The sequence below is a fragment of the Neophocaena asiaeorientalis genome, unplaced genomic scaffold, assembly GCF_003031525.2.
Source record: "Neophocaena asiaeorientalis asiaeorientalis breed wild unplaced genomic scaffold, Neophocaena_asiaeorientalis_V1.1 scaffold357, whole genome shotgun sequence".
NCBI classification, from domain to species: Eukaryota; Metazoa; Chordata; class Mammalia; order Artiodactyla; family Phocoenidae; genus Neophocaena; species Neophocaena asiaeorientalis.
This window is the reverse complement of record NW_020173270.1, coordinates 1,773,119-1,793,652: the sequence shown is the minus strand read 5'-3', so window position 1 is coordinate 1,793,652 and position 20,534 is coordinate 1,773,119. Positions and strand designations below refer to the sequence as shown.

The 20,534-nt window shown below is 40.3% G+C and overlaps 1 protein-coding gene across 7 annotated transcripts in view; it reads left to right on the top strand.

The window, feature by feature from the left end:
• Positions 1-20,534, top strand: part of HNRNPM (heterogeneous nuclear ribonucleoprotein M) — a 39,237-nt gene that overhangs the window by 758 nt on the left and 17,945 nt on the right. For 4 of the 7 annotated variants that reach the window (XM_024745705.1, XM_024745708.1, XM_024745707.1 and 1 more), the window contains exons 2-8: positions 7,888-8,057; positions 15,477-15,529; positions 16,427-16,434; positions 16,520-16,613; positions 17,729-17,920; positions 18,588-18,741; positions 19,614-19,663. In XM_024745705.1, coding sequence (XP_024601473.1) covers positions 7,888-8,057; positions 15,477-15,529; positions 16,427-16,434; positions 16,520-16,613; positions 17,729-17,920; positions 18,588-18,741; positions 19,614-19,663 — 721 coding nt within the window. Of the gene's footprint in view, positions 1-7,887; positions 8,058-15,476; positions 15,530-16,426; positions 16,435-16,519; positions 16,614-17,728; positions 17,921-18,587; positions 18,742-19,613; positions 19,664-20,534 lie in introns of those variants that run through there. The other 3 variants (XM_024745710.1, XM_024745709.1, XM_024745711.1) reach the window with 2 other exon arrangements.

Here is a 20,534-nt window from a genome sequence, read left to right as displayed (position 1 = left end):
CGTCCCCGCGATAAGTGCCTCTGTCGGAACCGCCCCTCGCTCCACACTCTGGCCACGGCTCAAGTCCCTTACCTCCTCCCCAGGTGCGCAGTAGGTATTTGTGGAGAGATCGGACTTGCTGCTCAATGTTTAGCCGTAGAAACAAACTATAGGGGAAAAAAAAAAAAAGGAAACATTCTCTTCCGTGTTCCAGGGGAAGATTTTTCCATCATCAGGCGGGTTCACCCATTTCCAAACTCCGTCACCCTTTCAGTCCTGTTTAGAGGTCTGTCTCGGGTCCTCGGTTTTTAAAGTTTCCGTAAAGCTTTAAAGCATCACCTTATGTCCCCTTGAACCCCATTCATTCTGATTACAGGCGCCTGAAAGATGGAGAGACGTTTTGCCTCCTCCCGGCAGCTGTCGGGGGGAGGACAGGGGAAGGCTGGGCACACATTTGATTTACCACATACGTTTTTTAAAAATTGTGGTAACATACGTAAGGTGAAATTTACAGTTTTAGCCATTTTTAAGTGTACGATTCTGTGGCATCAACTGCATTTGCGGTGTTGTGCAGCCATCACCAGTATCCACATCCAGAACTTTTTCATCATGCCAATTAAACAGTAACTTCCTCTTCTCCCCCTCTCCTGGTTACCTGTGTTATACGTTCTGTCTCCTATGAATTTGCCTTCCCACAAATTTTTAATTGGAGTTCGTGGGGACTAAAAGTGAATGTAGTTAAAACGCTTTGTTAATGAACACTCACTAAATACTAGCTATGTTGTTGAACTTTCTCTCCTTAGGTGGGGAGGAACAAAATACCGTGGTTACTGGTCCTTGGAAATCAAGAGAAAGGCATCTTAGAAGTATTCCCAGCCCTTTATTATTGAAAACTCTGGAAAGGGATGTGTTCATTTAAACTTTTTTCATTACCTATTTCCTTTATTTCTTTATCACAGGATGGAGTGCTGCTAGAATCGTGCTAGGTGAGAAGTTATTAGTTATAGATTATAGCATCTGGGGTACATTTTTCAAATTTCCCATTTTCCACTGTCCATTTCCAAATAGTCATTTTGTGACGAACGTTAACACATGGGCTATTAGAAAGAATCTGAAGGTTTCAGAGCTAAAAGAACCCTTGTTGGAAAGAACCTCAGAGTCTAGGACTGCTTAGTAGAGACTATTTTAGAAAGTTACGACCGCTTAGATCTGTTTGGGAGGGCCATTGGAAAAGTTTGTGTTCGTGGTGTTTTTTTTGCATCACAGAGTTTTTATAAAGCAGAGTTCTTTAGAAAACAAAGCCCCCCCACCCTCACAGGGAAGGCCAAGGAATATTTTTGTAGTAAAGTAATTGTTCTGTGGTATTAGTAAAAGGAGTTACTAGGTAGGGAGCATGGAGGGGCTCCCCTCCCCCCAACCTAACCTGCTGGGGGCAGTTAAGAGGTGTTCCTCTAGGGGGAGGAGGATGAAAGATGATGGAGAGAGGCACAGGAGAGAGTCCAAAGACTAGGGATTTTTATATATTTGATACGTATTTATAAAGAACCCAAACTGCTGGAGCACTGGGGGCCAGCTGGTGGGCAATGAATTCCAGACTAAGGAATTTAGATTTTTATCTTGAAAGCCTTTGAGGGATGGGAAATGAGTGAGACTGGATTCTTCTTACCTTTGTCTCCACCAGGAGTGGAGTGTGCTGTAAACCAAAAAGGCAGTGAGATAGCAAGCTTGATGAGGACCCCAGATAGGACAGCTTGTTTTGCAGTTCCTTTTCTTCTGGGTATAAGAGGAGGATTTGTTTTATTTTGATGAGAAATCTGTTCCATCTAAAGACAGTCAAGGGACTTCCTGGTGGTGCAGTGGTTAAGAAGCCGCCTGCCAGTGCAGAGGACATGGGTTCAATCCCTGGTCTGGGAAGATCCCACATGCCGCGGAGCAACTAAGCCCGTGCGCCACAACTACTGAGCCTGTGCTCTAGAGCCTGCAAGCTGCCACTGCTACTGAAGCCCGCGTGCCTAGAACCCGTGCTCTGCAACAAGAGAAGCCTCCACAGTGAGAAGCACGCTCACCACAACTAGAAAAGCTTGCATACAGCAGCAAGACCTAATGCAGCCAAAAATAAATGAATAAAAAAAAATAAATTAAAAAAAATAAATTCTGAAGTTAAAAAAAACAGTCAAGATTCAGAGTTAGAGTATATTAGTCAGGAGGTAAAAGCGTTTATTTTAGAGGACTATGTAGGCTTAGGTTTGATTTTTTTTTTTTTTTTTTTTAATTTAAAATTTTATTTTTTAAAAATAAAGCTTGCACTGTCCATTTAAAATCAGTGACTTAACCTCCACTTTCAGAGTAACCTTGTGGCTGAATCAGAAAACTGAGAGAGAGGCTATTTTAAAAATGAAACTTTGTATTTAGTATAAATTCCTGGGGATGTAATGTTAGTGTTGACACTGTTTTACAGTCAAGAAAAACTTTTTTTTTTTAAACAATTGAGAAGACCCAGGTTAAGGAAATTGACCCAAAGAATCTGGGGGAGGCCATCTTGACTCCAGGTCCTTTGCTGCTTCCACACACCACCCTGGTAACCTCTCACTGAACACAGTTATTTAAAGTGTTTTTTTTTTTAACCAGATTGCTTTGCAATGATTTGAGTGTTTGCTGTACTTTAAAAAGTGATGGTATACTTGATAATAATTTTGAGGCACATTTGATTGTGAGCTCAAGATTAGAATAGGGGCTGTAGGTTGTTTGAATGCATGCTGCCAGCTCTTTGCTTTCACTTTGCTCTTTGATTTTATTCATGGCTAGGCAGGGAGATGCTAGTCTGCAAAGATTAGGTTGCTTGTTTCACCTAGGAGTTCGCAGATGGTCTCTCCCATCACCATGTTTTGCAGTCACAGAGGTGAAAGCTGAATTGCTCCTTTGGTAGTCTAATGAGTACAGTGTCTAGGTTTCCTCAGCCACGGCCCCAGTGGGCTTATTTTAAAGCCTAATCAGTAGGTGCAATGGTAGAAGGCAAGGAGTGAATCATTCTCCAGAAAATTTTTGGTACAAAAATATATCATTGCCACAGTTAGTGTGCCAAGTCTCTCCTTTAAACTTGTCGGTGTGGATAAGTAACCTCCTTGCACGGATGAAGGAACTGAGGCCTGATAAAGAGTTGGTGACATTGGGGTTCAGACCTAGATAACCCTACCTCTTAGTCACCCGTAGTACTGCTCCCTTAGGTATTGTGCTTAACATTTACCAACCTGCTTTTTGTTAGGCTGATTGTTGATTCTCAGATACAGGTTATGCTGGTTTTGCTGGTAAAGAACCAGAGATGGAAAGAGCTGAAGTCACGTGGGTAGTGAAGAGGTGGACCTGGAGCTAGAATAGTGCTGTGAATAGTGCTCTCCACATCTTAAATGCATTAGGGGAAACTCAGGATTGAAAGGATTTCTGTGAAGAGTCATTTTACATAAGGGATGGTTCTCAAGGGAATATGGGGGGTGGGGGAGTCTTTTCCCTCAGGAGATGTCAGGATTTCAAGGTATCGGGGTTGCTGTTTCAAACTACACCTGATTGAAAAACTGAGAATAATGAGAGTATTATACGTGAGAGGGAATGCCATGGAGGCGTAAGGGAGGGTAGGGATTCACTGTTTTACATGGTGAATGTGGCAGCCCTTGGTGAAGTAGGCAGGCACTCAATCTTTTTACTTGTGGTCTTTATGTACAGTATAATTCTAGTATGGTGGAGCAGTGACATGTTAAATTATCAGTTTTCAAAGAATGCAGTCAGTGAAACAATTCCAAAGCCATATTAAACATACTTAATCTTATTTTAATGACTTGAGAGGTTCTTGCAGATACTTTGGCCTTATCTTTATTGATGTATCATGAATTAGGTTGATAGAATGTCAGAAAAAGTTTTTTAACGTATTGGGTCTATTTAGAACTTCAGGTAGATGATTGGGTGCTAGAATCAGATGGGGTGTTCATTGGGAATCGGGAGCCACTTAGCAAGGAGAATATTGGTAAGGCATTTAGCTTGCTTAGGTAGCTTCAGTTTCTTTGAAAGATGACAAATTTGTTACTTTATATGGGAGTTACAAGTCAAGTTATATTGGGGTTAGGTTTGAAATTTAAGAAACTAGTGGAAACTTAAAAAGTGTATAATTGGGGCTTCCCTGGTGGCGCAGTGGTTGAGAGTCCGCCTGCCGATGCAGGGGACATGGGTTCGTGCCCCGGTCTGGGAAGATTCCACATGCCACGGAGCGGCTGGGCCGGTGAGCCATGGCCGCTGAGCCTGCGCGTCCGGAGCCTGTGCTCCGCAACGGGAGAGGCCCGCGTACTGCAAAAAAAAAAAAAAAAAGTATAATTGGCACAATAAACTGCATAAGTTGGAAGTGTACGATTTGATACCTTCACTGAATCAAGATAATAAATACAACCATAACCCCCTTTGCTCCCCCTTTGTAATCCTCTGAGTCTTTTTTTCCCCACCCCCAGGCCATCAGTATGCATCAGTGGTTCTCAGTGGGGTGATTTGTTCTTTCCCTTCAGGGGACGTTTGGAAGTGTCTTGGAGATATTTTTGGTCTTCATTTTCAAGTCTGAGGAATGGGGCTGCTACTGGCCTCTCTTGGGTAGAGGTCAGGGATGCTGCTGAACATCCTACAGTGCACAGGGCAGCCTCCCACAACAAAAGGATTATCTGGCCCCCAAATATCAGTAGTGTTGAGGTTGAGAAAACCCACTATAGGTTAGTTTGCCAGATTAGATTTTCTCAAATATAGTTGTATATGATGAAATATTACCATATGTACTCCTCTTTTGTCTGATTTCGAGTGTAAGTATTTTGAGATTCATCCACGTTGTGTGTAGTTCATTACTTTTTGCTGAGTAGTATTTCAGTGTATGGATATACTATAGTTTGTTTATTCATTTACCTGTTAGTAGACATTTAGATTTCCAGTTTTGGGATATTACAAATAATGTTGCTATGAGCATTCGGGTCTAAATTTTTGTATGGATATATTTTCTTCTGGGTAAGTATCTAGTTGTGGATAATGTATGGTAGGTGTGTTTTAACATTTAAGATTCTATAATCTAAATTTGGGGTATTTAGGATAAAGCAGTTTATTTCATCAGTGTAGCTAAATTATAATCTACCTATAAAAATGTGCTTCTAAAAGATTTTCACAGTTAAGTGTTATATGTATTTTAGGGCTAGAAGCATATTCCCCTAATTTTATCCCGAAGGTAAGTGAGAAAACTGAATTAAACATTTAATAAATGGGCTTTTCTTAAATGTCACATCATCTATACTTGAACACGTGTCACGTGAGGTTTCTTTGAGGGTGGTTTTCTACAATTCTGTCAAGAATAGAGTTGATGGTGATTATTAGAGTTACAAAAAGGTCAATTTTTTAAGAAACTGGAAGTGATGAGATAGGAGGAAACTTCTCAGAGAGAGGAAATGATTAACCAGAGAAAGACTTGGGTGCAGTAGTGCTTTGCTCACACCTTGGCCATAACCCATTTGAGCTGCTTTCTTGATGATGAGCCGTGTGATGTGGATTAACTCCAAACCAAATCCCCAGCTTCTGGGCTTAGATTGGGTAGTTTATTCTTAGCAGTAATGATGCATGGCAGAATATGGCCTAGACACTTTGTTACCTACTATGTCTTGTAATTCGTTATTTATACATTTTGTAACTAATAAGGTGAGCTGGGCAGTCTTTGAAAACCCAGGCTGGAAGCATTACTGTGTCATAAACCCTGTGTCAGAATAATGTTTTTTAAGGTAGATTGTAGAATATTTGGGTTTCAAAAGAAACCAGTTCTAAAATATATTCTACCCACAGACCCTCTATGAAATGTAGGTTGATCTACATTTTATGAATTGTTGTAACACACTTACTCCTTATGTAGGGAGGGTGAGATGCATGCTCTGTCTGGCAGACGGGTGCAGGGCTTTCATATGGAGTGGATGGGTGGACTGTGCTTGCTGTGTGCAGTCAGCCTGAGGAGGGTCTGTTGTGAGCCTGGGTAGACAGAGTGAAGAATTCTAGGAATCTGGGGATTGGTGTGGCCCTACTCCCCCTCCCCCATCTGCCAGCCCAAGTGAAGGAGGTCTGTTTATTGCATGTTGGTATAGTTCAGATCATAGAGGAAGTTGCTTTCCTTAGTTTTACCTAGGGTGATAACTTCACTGGGTTACCACTTGGCACGGCTGTGTTTGGATATTAGGGACCAGTAGAAAAAAATACTTTGGGGACTGCAAAAGGTTGCTGACTTAAATTTTTCCAAGTACACTGAAAATCCTCCAGCTACCATTGATGTTTGAACAGTACCCCTCCCCCACACAGGGAAGACATATCCTAGAATAAAGATCAACCCTTTACGTTAAAGAAGGTGGTCTTATAAATCATCAATACTGTAATCTTGACTTTTTGTTTTCTTTCCGTTTTTGTTGTGGATCACAACGTCTCTGCTAGAATCTGTAGTTTGGGAGTCCCTTGATTCTCACTGGTGGAAAGCATAGGGCTTGGGAAGCAGAAAGTGCTGGACTTAGTGCCCTGAGAGGACTTCTGTGGCTGCTGCCTCCCCAGTTGTTCCTGGTCAGCTCTCACAGGTGTCTGCCTATGGTCAAAGGGGGCTCGGAACAGCCACACGCAGCCAGCACAGGGCCTTGCCCCGCTGTGCACACCCTGTCCGGTTCCTGGGCTATGGACTGGGCTTCCAGCCTGTCTGGTTCTGTGCTTTGGGAGCCTGCATTTCTTGTGAAACTTTTCCTGCCCACTCTTAAGCCAGATTCGTACCTGCAGAGCTTAGAAATGTTACTCCATGGAAGCACCTAACACACAAAGGTAAAGAGTATTACAGGAAAGGCCATGTCAGAAAAACAAATCCACCCTTCTTTGCCAAAGGTGGAATTGTTTGTGTGCTGTCTTTTACCTACCAGCGTTGCTCAGACTTCAGTTTCCCTAGCCTCAAAGTAATAGGGTTGAGTAGAGAATGGTTTCTTTCCCTTAAAAATTTTGTTTTTAAAAATTGTGGTAAAATATATGTAAATTTTGCCATTCTAAAATGATTACGTGTACAGTTTAGTGGCATTAGGTACAGTGTTGTACGCTATGCCAATAGCCACTCGCCATTTCCAGAACTTTTTTCTTTTATCATCCCAAACAGAAACTCTGTAGCCATTAAACAGTAACTCGCCATTCCTACCTCTCCCCAGTCCTTGGTAACCTCTATTCCTTTTGTCTCTATGTCTGGCTTATTTCACTTAGCATAATGTTTTCAAAGTTCATCTGTGTTGAAGCATGTATCAGCACTTCATTCTTTTTTTATGGCTGAATAAGTAATATTCCATTGTATGGATCTACCACATTTAGTTTATTTCATTCATCTGTTGGTGGACACTTGGGTTGTTTTCACCTTTTGCTATTGTGAATAATGCTGCTAATGGTGTACAAGTACCTGAGTCCAATTTTTTTCCGCCCACAATGAAAGACACTTTTATTTGTAAAGCTAAGATTGGTTGGACCTATGTGTACCACCTCATTTCTGTTCCATGAAATCTTATAAATCTTCCTTCTCTTTTCCTGTTTCTGTCTTGGCGTTAAAGCACCTTGGGCGGGGAGTTGGCCTGTCTCCCCCACCTCTGTTAGAGCCCCACAGGAGTGTGTGAAGGCCTAGGAAAGCACACTTGTCTTCGGAATGATTTTTTTTGATAGGTGGGTTTTAAGGAGCGTACTACTGCAATATTCTGCTGTATGGACCACTTTAGTTTGTCTCAAATCAGAATCAATATTAGTCTTGTGTTACATGTAACTTTGGGATTGTAAACCTGGAAAATCAAATATTGTCTTTAGTATTGTGCTAACATATGGACTTTTTTTCCCCCTCTTTTTTGAATTCAGTGAAGGAGAACGACCAGCTCAGAATGAGAAGAGGAAGGAGAAAAACATAAAAAGAGGAGGCAATCGCTTTGAGCCGTATGCCAATCCAACTAAAAGATACAGAGCCTTCATTACAAACATACCTTTTGATGTGAAATGGCAGTCACTTAAAGACCTGGTTAAAGAAAAAGGTAATGGTACTGGTGGTTGAGTAGGGTCAGAAGGTTGGTGTGTCATCTTCTCTGTGGATAATTCCTTGGTTATTTTTTTGTCAGTGAAGCTGTTCTGGGTAGAGCATGTGTTCTCTCCAGGCTTGAGAGTGAAGCCCCCCCATCCTACTTTTTTATTTTTACTTTTTGTGGTCATGCACTTGTGTGTCAAACAGGTTGTTTGTTTGATCCCTTGGCCTACGAATGATTTTACTGGCTTAATATGGTTAATAGGGCTTTGATTAAGCTTGAGGGGAGCCTCTTTGTGTTAAGGAAATTTTTTGAATTCTTCATATGAGGTGGGAGAAATTTTTTCTTTTTCCTTTTTGTTTTAAAGTTCTGGCGGGAAGGTAGTTTGTTTAAATTTTGTGGCTGTCTTCCTGGGATCAAAAGTTGGTAGCTGGAACTTGTGCTGCTCAGATCCTAAATTCTAAAACCGTAGCTTGTATTTAACCTGTTAGGCTTCCCCACCCTGGGGAGGAAAACACAGAGTAGATTGGCAATTGGATAGCTCAAAATAAAGCATCTGCTGTGTAATTTGGTGCCTTTAGGCACACATCGGTCACAGCCCTGGTGTTAAAGTCTGGCCTAGGGCAGAGGAAGCAACTGAATGAAGCTCTGCTGCCACCAGGAGGTCCTAGGGGGTTGGTTGCCCCCAGGGTCCTCTGCTTTACCCACCCCCCAACCCCCATTCCCACCCCCACCCCCGTGCACACCACGTGTGTCTTTCTTTTCATACTCTTGTTCTGCTTCTTTTGTCGTCTTTTCCTGATTCTGGGCCCTGCTGGTGGCACACAGGGCTAAAGAGATTGCTCAGCCCAGGTTTAAACAAAATTATTGATAGAGAACCATTTGTGTAATGCGTTGAGGTCTCCCCTCACCCCTACCCCAAGGGAAACCTAGAATCAAATTATTCTTAAATGGAGTCTTTTTGAAGGACTGAAAGGTACTGGTTTTTCTGGAGCATTCATAATGAAAAGAGATTTGAGCTTGATTTGTCAAATGATTAACATTTCAGTGACAGATGCCACTTGGATAGGCCATTTTGGTATGTGTACTGGTGCTCCCAGCATTGGGTTTTGAAATTATGAATGGCCCACTGCCATCATTGTCCCATCACTTAATTCAGCCATGACATGCCAGAAGCACTAGGCACCATGAACCTCTGTACAGTCATGTAGGCTGCTCCCATGTAGTATTTCTCCAGGTAACATGGATGGAAAAACGTTTTGGTGTGAGATTTGTTTTCCTGCCTTGATCAGCCAAATCATTCCTGCCAATGCTCCTAGGGCAAGAGTGAAGTTTCTTCTTTTTGTCTGAAGGGCGTGTCATGTGGCATCCCAGATGCAGTGTTCTTGGTTTTTGGGACTGCTGCTTCAATAAAGCTTAGAATTTCTGTACAGTACAGTTGGGTCTCATTCGAATTAGTTTTTGGAATAACCCCCAAATTTGTGTTCTCGTGATTTGGTTGAACCGCTGAATTGATACTTCCATTGATAATAAGGTATAGTAGTTCCAAGAACCAGGAATGTGGCTTTGAAAATGCAATTGTTAGAATTTTGTAAGAGATTGCAGGCCAAATTATTTTTCCATTTTTAGGAGTGTGTGAACCAGTTTTGGGACATGATGGATAAAGTAGGTGACATTTTTACTGCTTTACCATTCAGTAATTCAGTTTTGGAAGCCTTAAAGCTGGTAGCAGCAGCAGCCATGACGTTTCTGGATGTAGAAGCAGTTCACCTCAATTTCCTATTTTGCACTGTATTAAGTGTGGAGCCAGCCTGGTGGTTTATTCGGATACTTCCAAACTGGTTCTCATATTCCCTTGGCATACTGCTATTAATGCCCTGGCTCAGCCCTTTCAGTGTATTTTTGGTGGTGTAATTTAGAATTACAGGTGTGCAGTAAATCAGTTATTCTTAACAAACCTTAAAATGTTCTTGTTTAGAGCTCCCCTGTACAGGTTAAATTAATTACTTTCCTGTTTAATTAAATTATTAGAAGTATTGGATTGTGGTTAAAGGGATGCACAAGAGAAAGGTAATCTTTTTATGGTAAATCTTATACTCAGTATGTGAAGTCTAAAGAAATTTACTGTTTACATACGTATGGTTTCTTAAAAATGTCCTTATTTTCATTATGTGGTTTTAAAAAATATTTTAATTCATGTCTTGGTATACCAAAAATATGTTTCAATTATTATTTGAAATCTGAAATATTTACTTGAAATGCGTTGCACATGTTTTAAGGTTTTTGAAGACTGTTGTTGCATAGGAAAACAAAGTTGCAGATAGAGGCACTCACACTCTAAAAGTATTAGTCTCAAGATAGTCTCTGAAGTGGGCAAACCACAGAGATTTGGGCTGTTATAATCCAACCACTCTTTATCAGTCTGCATTTCAAGAATCTATTCCTGATGAAATCATAGTCCTGTTGTTTCAGGAAACTAGTGGAAGAGCTAGAATTAGTTGTCCTCGGCTTAAAGATCTGAAAAATGCTCTGTCATTGCAGCACTGCCTGTAATTGCTGCCTGTCAGAACTCAAGTAGTAGCTTTGAGATGGCAAGACGAGATTTTTTCCTAAGGATAATCATGCCTGAGAGTGCCTCATGTACCCCTCCCTAGTTCCCGATCTTTTCCCCCTCCTTGGACACCAAGTATATATTATATTCTCCATGTTTGTTAGCATTTAACAGCCTTCTAGGAGATCCTATTAATAACGCATGTATTATGTGAACAGGCCACTTATGCCTTTTCCCCTGGATGGGATCACAAAGCTTGTTTGGTGGCACTATCATGAAATCAGCATTGCTGACTTTAAAGAGAAAAGGTACTGAGAGCTTTGTTCAGTTCTGTGCCAGGGTGCTTCCCCCGCCCCCTCCCCCATCATATCATTCAGGGACAAGGATTAAACAGCCTGCAGAATTGAGCTTGAGCTTTCCCTGAGCTTTCCCCTTCCTGCTCTAAGTGTCTGATGGAGCAAAGGAAAGGTTTCTATTGTCCGTCCTTTTGATCATGCTTATTTTTAACGGAGATACTACATGGAACGAATGACTGCTGTGAACACTGAAGAGTGGATTTGAAACAAAAATTGAGAGCCAGTGTAATAGGAAATTTGAATTGGAGATTGCCAAACCAGGTTTGAAAGTAAACAGTCTCAACAGCTACCTTATTTTGATCACTGGATTGATATTGGGATACACATCTCAAAAGTGTTTGACCATAAGGTCTGGGTGAAATATTAAGACTTCTGTGAACAAAAGGTGATTGATCTTGGGAATTCTAAACTTAAATAGTGTTGTGCTGCATTACTGAGAAGTCCTGTGTGGATGAAGAAAGCTCGTCGTCGGGCTGTTGTTCTCCTGGCGTAACCAGGGAGCCAGCAGCATTGAGGTGGGGCAGCTGCAACCTAGGCAGGACTGAGCTGCACGAGCAGTGAGTAAACATGGAGAAGAACAGTTTGAGGAGGAAAGAAAGGAGGGTCAGTGATACAGCTTACTCTCAATCAGTCTCAAGTTTAGCAGCAGTCAGTTTAACTTGTGTAAGCAAAGATTTCTTAAGAACTTAATCCTTCTGTTTTTATTGAGTACATCACTTTAAGTCAGTTTCAAATTCCAGCTGACAGAAAACTGAGGCCCAGAGGGCAAGTATAGTCCAATAGTAAGTCTCTGTTGGCTCTCGAAGATCATCTACATTGTGGGTCTGTGGAGCAGAACTTTATTTTCAATTTAAGTAAAAATCCCTACCCAGTCTGTTTGGCTCCTTCATATTTTCCTTTGTTGGAAATTCAGCCTGCGTTTTGGAAAGCCCTGTTGATGCTAAAGCATTCACATCTGTGGGTACTTGGGTTGAACCTTAATAGTGCAGCCTGCCTGGCTTATTTGTTGGTTTTTGGTCGAGTTAGAGAGGCAGAATTCTGTTCTCGTCCATGGAATTAGGAGCAAGAAGGTGCTTAATCATTTTCTAATTTTTTCATAAATTGAGTAATCATTGTATAGTATAATTATTTTGCCGTGTTTCAAGTTGTCTGTATATTAAAGAAACAGGCTTTCCAAGTTAAAATATGCATTTATTCCATGCACCCCTCCATTAGAGCATGCCCTGCTTTGGAGCTACTCCCCCACCCCCCCTTTGAATTCTTTTCAGTGAAGCTCTAGCCCCTGTACTAGTGTGTGTGTGTGTGTGCGCGTGCGTGCGTGCGCGCACGTGTGTGTGCGTGCGCGTGTTTGTTTCAGCCTTGAGCAGTAAATGAAATGAGAATACAGAAACAAATACTCTTTGTGATATAAGTATGTGCAGGAGTGTTAAAGTAGCTCCAAGGGACTATGTGAATTCTTTTGGGGTTGCTCATTATCTTACCCTCATGATATGTTTTATTCTTGGGGTAGTATTTTTAATAATCCACCTAAATGTCGGTTAATTTTCTTTGAGCATTTTAAAGTAAAGGTAGGGACTTCTTGGTGGTCCAGTGGTTAAGACTCTGTGCTCCCAATTCAGGGAGCCCGGGTTCGATCCCTGGTCAGGGAACTAGATCTAGATCCTACATGCCGCAGCTAAGACCCGGAACAGTCAGATAAATAAATAAATAAATATTAAAATATCTTACCTTAAAAAAAAAATAAAATAAAGGTAGGTGATGACATTTGGCATTAGATTTTTCAGAGTCTTAGTTTTTTCATTTAGATATTTTGATGTTTAAAGCTGCAATAGAATTTGTCTTAGTAGCCTGCTCTTGGGATTCCATCCATGTTAAGGAATGAGAGGAGCAGCAGTATTTTTCATTAATACCTGTGAATTCCATGTCTATGAGACTTGCTACTGCCAATTTGTTAACTCTGCCTCAGTCCTAACTGATCTGCTCTGGTTGATTTGCTCTTTTAAACTTCATTTCATTGAATGTGACCAGACTATGAATAGTTGGTAAATTTTGCCTTCAAAGTTTTGTTGATAGTTGTACTGACTATACTAAACAGGTCTTTGCTTTAATAATGTAGAACTAAAAGAGAGGTGGTGTTTTAAAGGTTTTATTATTCTCTTCCTGTACGGAAGTATGACTTGGCAACTGTTGCAGATCCTGTAACAGTGATTTGCTTACATCTCTGACTTGATGTGGTCTCTCAGGGTAGAGATCAGAAAACTACGAATTCATGAGGAGCATGCTCATTACTGATGATACTCGGGAACAACACTGCTCGTGGTAGAGCCGCAAGGCTTGCCTAACCTATGGCTAAACTGATAGGTTGGAGGCTTTTTTAAATGTAAATTTTTGTTTTTAATAAACTGTACCATTTGGGGAAAAAGAGGGAACATTTTAAGCAGAGTATTGGTGCAGAGGATTGAAGTTGGATTTGTGCTGTCTCTAGAATGTTAAGTAGAAAAAGTCCTAATTTCTAAACCTGGCTTTTTGTAAAAATGGTTATGACCATGGAAAAAAGTTTGGTTTGGACTTGCTTGGTTTCTGGGTTGCAATGACAGCTTTTTGATATAAATCAGTGTCTTTACGGGCACAAACTAGAAACTTTGAAAATGCAACAATATTTGAATTCTGACAACATAGTTACAGCTGTCAGTTAGATACTGTGATTGTTTTAGTTATTTTTAAGGTTATTAGGCGGTAGTCATAGCTCTAGGAAGTAAACTTGGGGTTGGGTCTCTTTACTGTCTTGACACTGCTTGGCATTTTCATCAACGTGGAGACAGGGGCTGTTGGTCCTCAAATGGCTGCTGCTGTTGAAACAAATGGCTTTTAACATGGCCTCAGGAATGACCACAACATTTTGGGAATTGCTTTATTTTTGTAAGGATAACAGAAAGCCAATTTGTATGACTGTCCCTTGGTTGTGATCATTTTTCAGTTGTACATAGTCCAAAAGTTAAACTATACCAGTCCCTCCTAATTCGTTTCTTTGCACTGATTCTCCTTCCTGTTTTGTGCAAAGTGCTGGTTTGGTTTGTAATATTTCAGGAAAGGACAAGGGAGGTGAGGCTGTACAGTTAAACTTTGAACACTTGGCCTTCTTGCTGTCAACTGCCATGCAAATATACTACTAATAAATATGCCCTTCAAATTTTTAAAAATACTTTTATTTTACATTTCAGTCTTTCCTTGGTGTATTAATTTTAAAATCTTCATAATAATTTTAATATCCTTTGAACAAAGGAATTAGACTAGGAAGGACTTGGGCCCATTAAGAGGGTTATTTTTACCCTTGGCTGCTAAACCAAGTTGAAAACTGAATGAGAGAAGGCTTTACCATCATAAAAATAATCGTTAAAAAAGAAAAAGTATTTCTTAGAACAAAAGCCCTTTCTTGACTTTGGAGAGCCTGCTTAGATATTGTTTCCACAAAGTTAACACTTAAATTTCTGGGGGTTTTTTGGTGTCTGTGTGCCATCTTCAAGTTCAGCAGCCATTTTGGTGGTTGTCTAGGTGGGTTCTAACATCTGGTTGTGGTGGTCATGAATTGGCAATCCAAACCTTGAGGAAAATCTGCAGAATCTTTTGAAATGCTTTGTTTTTCCCCTTTTGTATAGATTAGCATCCTAAGTGAGTCTGTGTAGCTGTTTAGATGCAAACTGAGCTCTAAGTTTGCATTTATCTGTGTCCTTAAATGAGAAGGTTGAGAGAGCAGCAAGAATACAGCCTGGCTTAATTTTAATTCACTGAAGAGAATCCAGATGCTGCTCTGGTTTTGTGATAGAGTATTCACACATCCTGCTTGTGACGGTTGTGGAGCCTAGTGCTGTGTGCAGGACCAGCCACAGAATCTGTGGGGCCCAGTGCAGAATGAAAACACAGGGCCCCTTATTTAAAAATTACTGAGAATTTCAAGACAGCAACAGAGCATTAAACCCAAGTGCATGGCCCTCAGTGCAAAGTCCCATGCGATTGGACAGGTTGCACACCCACGTAACCGGCCATGCCGTGTGTGCGCCTTTGAGGATATATATTATACATATACGCATCTTTGTAGTTAGCATTTGAGCTCAGTTCAGTGGCATTGCAATTTGTGTGCTGTTCACCTTCTTGCAATATTAAGAGTGTATTTGTAAAATTGTTTTCCTCTTTCCCCAAAGAAGTGAATCACGCAGACTTCTTTCCTGTAGATTTGGATTGCCTCTAGTCATGAATGAGTATTTCAGACAGGGAAATTGATATGGAAATCTGTGGAAATAGCTTGTTTGAGGTGGGAGGAAAATCAAGGACATTGTTAACAAGTTTCACCTACTTTTACTGCACACCTGTAATGCCTAGTGTGGTGGTTTAGAGAATATGGAGTGTTTCTGGGCTTTCTTATAAGGCAGAGGCTCCATACAAGGTTGCTGATGATTGTTCTAAATTCCCATTGTTTTCTTGGCTTTTCTCCCTTGGTTTATGTGTCGTCTGGAAACTGATTTGTAGTTGGTGAGGTAACATACGTGGAGCTCTTAATGGACGCTGAAGGAAAGTCAAGGGTAAGTGTCTGAGAGAATTTCTTCTGTGGATTTACTACATGAAAAATGTAACTGTATGGTGGCGTGGAATCGAATGAAATCAGGAAGGCAGTGAGTGCTCATGTTATAGTAGCTATGTTTGATTTTGCCAAACATTCGAGTGGGGCGGGAGGGGATTTGCAAACGGGAGTCCCGCTTTTCCAAATGGCTGGGCAAAGAGCTTTTTGGTATTCTGTTTGGATGCCCAATTTGGATAACTGGGGACCAATAGCAGCATTGTCTCTTTGTTAACAGAGGAATTGGCTGTGTGTGAATTATGCATGGAATTTTAGCGGTGGTATATTAATGTAAAACGTGTGTTCTTGTCTAGAAAATGTTACTTTTGGTTGTTTGCTGTATTTGAAAGTTGTGTGAACCAAAGATTCTGAAAAGTTGCCTTTGTGCCAGTAAATTGTAAAACAAATACTAAAACTTGAACGTTTAAAATTGGCCTAGTTTAAAGAGAAAATTAACTATTTTCTGTCGTGCAATAGAATGGCTTAGAATAATCAAAAGGATGAGCTTAATTTATGGAAGGGATGGATTTAGGAGGAGTATGATAAGGAATTGATTGAGTACAGAGAGAAGCAGATCTAAAGTTTGTGTGATTTCTCGGAGAACCTGAATTTAGGTCTGCTCATTATAACTTCAGCAGCTATAGTGCAATGGTAATGTGAAGGAAGAGGAGATACCAAGGAGCTGAGCTCTTAACAAGGAAGGCTAGGCAAGACACTTCTGTCAGCTTCCCCTTAGAAGGGTTAATTAAAAAACTGTTACATAAATCATATTTTAAATTTATAACTGTCATTGAAATTTACTATTTTTTTCTTTTCTTTTTTTTCCCTTTGCTCTTCTGACTGTCTGTGGCTTCTTCCAAAGGGATGTGCGTAAGTATTGTCTAGTTACTTATTGGCACTTGAACCTTCTAAGTTGTAGGACTGGTTTCACTTATTTCCTTTTGACTCTTCATAGCGTTGTTGAATTCAAGATGGAAGAGAGCATGAAAAAAGCTGCTGAAGTTCTAAACAAGCATAGTCTGAGTGGAAGACCACTGAAAGTCAAAGAAGTAAGCTCATGAAACACCGTGGATACCATTTGTAGTTGTCGAGTGTCCCTGTTTCGAGTTAGGAAAAGACAGAATAGTCCTTGATGACATTTTACGGAGCAGAACAACCAGTTGTCGTTAACGAGGAGGGTCAGCCACAGGCTTCAGCAGTCATTCCTGTAAGCACTTTGGGATAGTGGCTGAGCACATCTTGAGCCACTGCTGACTGCCTTCCTAACATCTCTGATTTGTATTAGGCCAGCCTGCCTTGGTTTTCTCAGGGGCAGTCAAACTGAGTCCATGGTTTTTTTTTTTTACTGTGTGTGTGTTTGTTTTTTTGTTTGTTTGTTTTAAGGTATTCTACATCTACAGTTTTACTCAGTCTGAACCCTGTTCTTGGCCCATCTTTTTTCTTTTTTAAAATGAGTTTAAATCCTTTTTCATAGCTAATCCAAATCAGGTATCTTCTGTCCCTGGAGGGAAGTGGGAGACTTTTTGTTAATTCAATCCTTCCTTGACTTATTTTTACCTCTTATTCTTGGAGGAAGATCAGTATATGCGAACTCAGAGAGGAAAGCATGGTAGCGCTTAAGTTCTCTTGTGTCAAGGTAGCACGCAGAAGGGCAAAGAGTTTAAGAATATTGTCAACACCAGAGATGCATAAACCTTTCCAGACTTTACACATGAGTCAAATGCCTGAATACTTGAAGGATGGAGTACCTTGGTGGTCTAGAGCTGTGTTTTCAAACTTTTGGGAAAATCACCAGTTGGGTTTGCAGAAAGTATAAAACCCCCTTGAGTTAGTGAGATTCAACTGTACCAAGCCCTTGAAGATCTTATTTCAACCTGGAAGTTTTAATCATGTCATCCCCCTGCCCTCACTTTTTTTGTTTTTTTACTTAGTTAATTGAGAGCTAAATTCTGCACCCTTCCTTTCTTCCTCATTCTTTTGGCTAGAATTGTTCCTGGCCTGGTGGTTTAGTTTTACTTCATTTGAATTTTTTGTTACAGATTTTGAGAAATGGTTTCCAAACAACCTCTCAATCTCTGAAGTTTTGGGGGTATCACTTACTGTGGGAGCATGGTTTTAATTGTCACTGGGTCAGTTAAATGTAACCCTTTTGTGCTTGTTTTAGGATCCTGATGGTGAACATGCCAGGAGAGCAATGCAAAAGGTGATGGCTACGACTGGTGGGATGGGTATGGGACCAGGTGGCCCAGGAATGATTAATATCCCACCCAGTATCCTAAATAATCCTAACATCCCAAATGAGATTATCCATGCATTACAGGCTGGAAGACTTGGAAGCACAGTATTTGTAGCAAATGTAAGTAAATGGAAACATTGTTCCATAAAGTTTGATTTTCTACTTTAGACAATCTTGTCAATGTGTTATAAAAGTAGTTCTGACATTTGAGAAGAAAAACTTAAAAGAGGGTTATGTTATCTTCTTGATTTATTTAAAAAATCATCCTTGGGCTTGGCTTTGTCCCCTAATGACCATTGCAGTCATAAGTCACACAGGCTTGACCATGGTCCTCTTGGGGCCATGTTTATGGAGTTTTGCTGGTGTGTATAAAAGTAGGTGCAGGGTAAAGCGTATGAGCAGAGATTGTGTATTGACATTTCCCTCTTCCTGTTAATGTCTGGGTGAATGGTAATACTTTGCCATTTGCACAAGGAAGTATTTTTAAAAGAAAGTGGATTGGGGAGGAGGATGGTAAACCTTATCTGGGGAACAGCATTTTTTAGTATTCACAAAATAAGCATTAACTTGAAAGGTATGAGGTGACTTAAATTGTTATTTCAGAGAAAAGAGACAGTTAAGTAGTAGAAGGCAAACCTTTGTAATCCTATTTGAAAACTTATACTGACATATTTTTGTGACATTATTTTTGTGACATTTTCTAATGCTTGTTTTCCAACCAGAGCATGTCACATTCATGTAGTAAAAATGTTTACAATGAGATTTTCCTCTCCTTTCTCTTGATTAGCTGGATTATAAAGTTGGCTGGAAGAAACTGAAGGAAGTTTTTAGTATGGCTGGTGTGGTGGTCCGAGCAGACATTCTTGAGGATAAAGATGGAAAAAGTCGTGGAATAGGCACTGTTACTTTTGAACAGTCCATTGAAGCTGTGCAAGCTATATGTATCCTTTGATCGGAATTCAACTCCTGGTGAATTTAGTTTAGCCTAAATGTTGTATTAGTAAGACAGGTTTGTGTGGGGAAGTGGTAATTTTGTGTATTAGTATTTCCTATGTGACTAGAGAGAATACATTACTATGGATATTACTAAGGGAATACAAAGTATCTACATAGTATTGTACTTAGGTAGATAGAAGAGATGGTTAGAAAACAGGCACATATCCATGAGTGGTCTTTTCCATTGTCTCTTTTTAGAGGAGACTGGTTTGAAGGGAGAAGTCCAAAGAATGTGCCACTGGAGAGAAATTCAGTGTTATTTCATATGTAAGCCCTTATTGGGCCCTATCTCTTCAGTGGATTGACATTCTGGAAGAAGCACTTCTCTCTGACCCTAGGCTGCTCACCCTACTCACCCCAGAGTTACATCTTTGTAGTCACAGGGAGAATACCACACATGAACACTGTCACTAAACTCAGGCAAGATTGTCACTGAGTGTATTACCCGGAAAACATGGTACTCCAAAAAATGGTAGAACACCTGGCTTATTGGACACATACAGAAAACTGATGTCAGTGCTTAATTTACGAGGAGGATGGTTTGGTGAGGTGAGAAGTGTAAGGTTTTATGAATGGCGCGCCACACCTAAGGAGTAAGCTGAGGTTTCCTTTTTTTCCCCTTGAGTGTTATTTATTGTCCCTTTAATGCTTACTGTAGGAATAAATACTTGAAAGTATAAACAGGAATCAAAATTGCTCATAAATTCACCACTTAGAGGGACTGGTAGCAGCAGTTGGAGTATTTTTCTCTTAGGTATTTCTGTTCTGCTGTGCATGTTTCTAGAATTGCAGGAAATAGCCTTAATTGTAATATCAGCTATGTTTAATGGCCAGCTGCTATTTGACAGACCAATGCACGTGAAAATGGTAAGTTAATAGGATCTTTCCTTTAATATACTCAGATAAGTTTAGCAAAAACATGGGTTTATTAAGAGTATACATACACATAGTCACTGTACTTTCTTTATGGATCAGTCCAAGTTAAAGGGTACAGCACATTGAGCAAATTTATGACAAATAACTTTTTGCTCATGCACCTCTTCAGATAGTTTTGCCTTTGCACAGTTACTGGCATGGTCAGGAGGTCACTTGCGTATCCTGCTTGAGCAAGTGATCAGTTTCACAGAATGGTTTTATATATATAGGTTGCCAGTTTTCAGAGTATTGCAGTACGTTTAATTAGCATCATATCTATTGTGAACATAATTAAGTCTGATTCAGAAAGCCTTTAAAGTTCTGTTGAAGGGTTTCAGTATAAACATTAGCCCAGCTGTGGCTGTGCCCAAGATGCCAAAGATAACAGTATTAATACAAGCATGACCGGAACGTGCTGAGGGCAGTCTAGTTAGTTAGGGTTCCAAATCAGGAAGGACATAAAAGGAGCTCTAAAGGAATTTTTTAGTTCCTGTAAACGTTCAGTTTCGTTTTTTGAATAGATAATTGCTTCACATGATTCAAAAGTCAAAAAGCATGAAAAATTCAGTGTGGGAGTCTTGCTCTTACTTTATGCCCAGGTTCCATCCATCCCCCACAGTGATATGAATGTATATTTTTTACATCTTTCCCCCTGTACATAAAAGGTAGCAACTAACTCTCACATATTCTTTTTATACTTGCATGTTATTCTATGGCATGGGTGTATCGTAATGCATCTAACCCGTCCTCTGTTGATAGAAATGGTTTCCATCTTTTGCTGTTGCTAACAGTACTGCAGGGAATACTGAGATTTATTCATTTT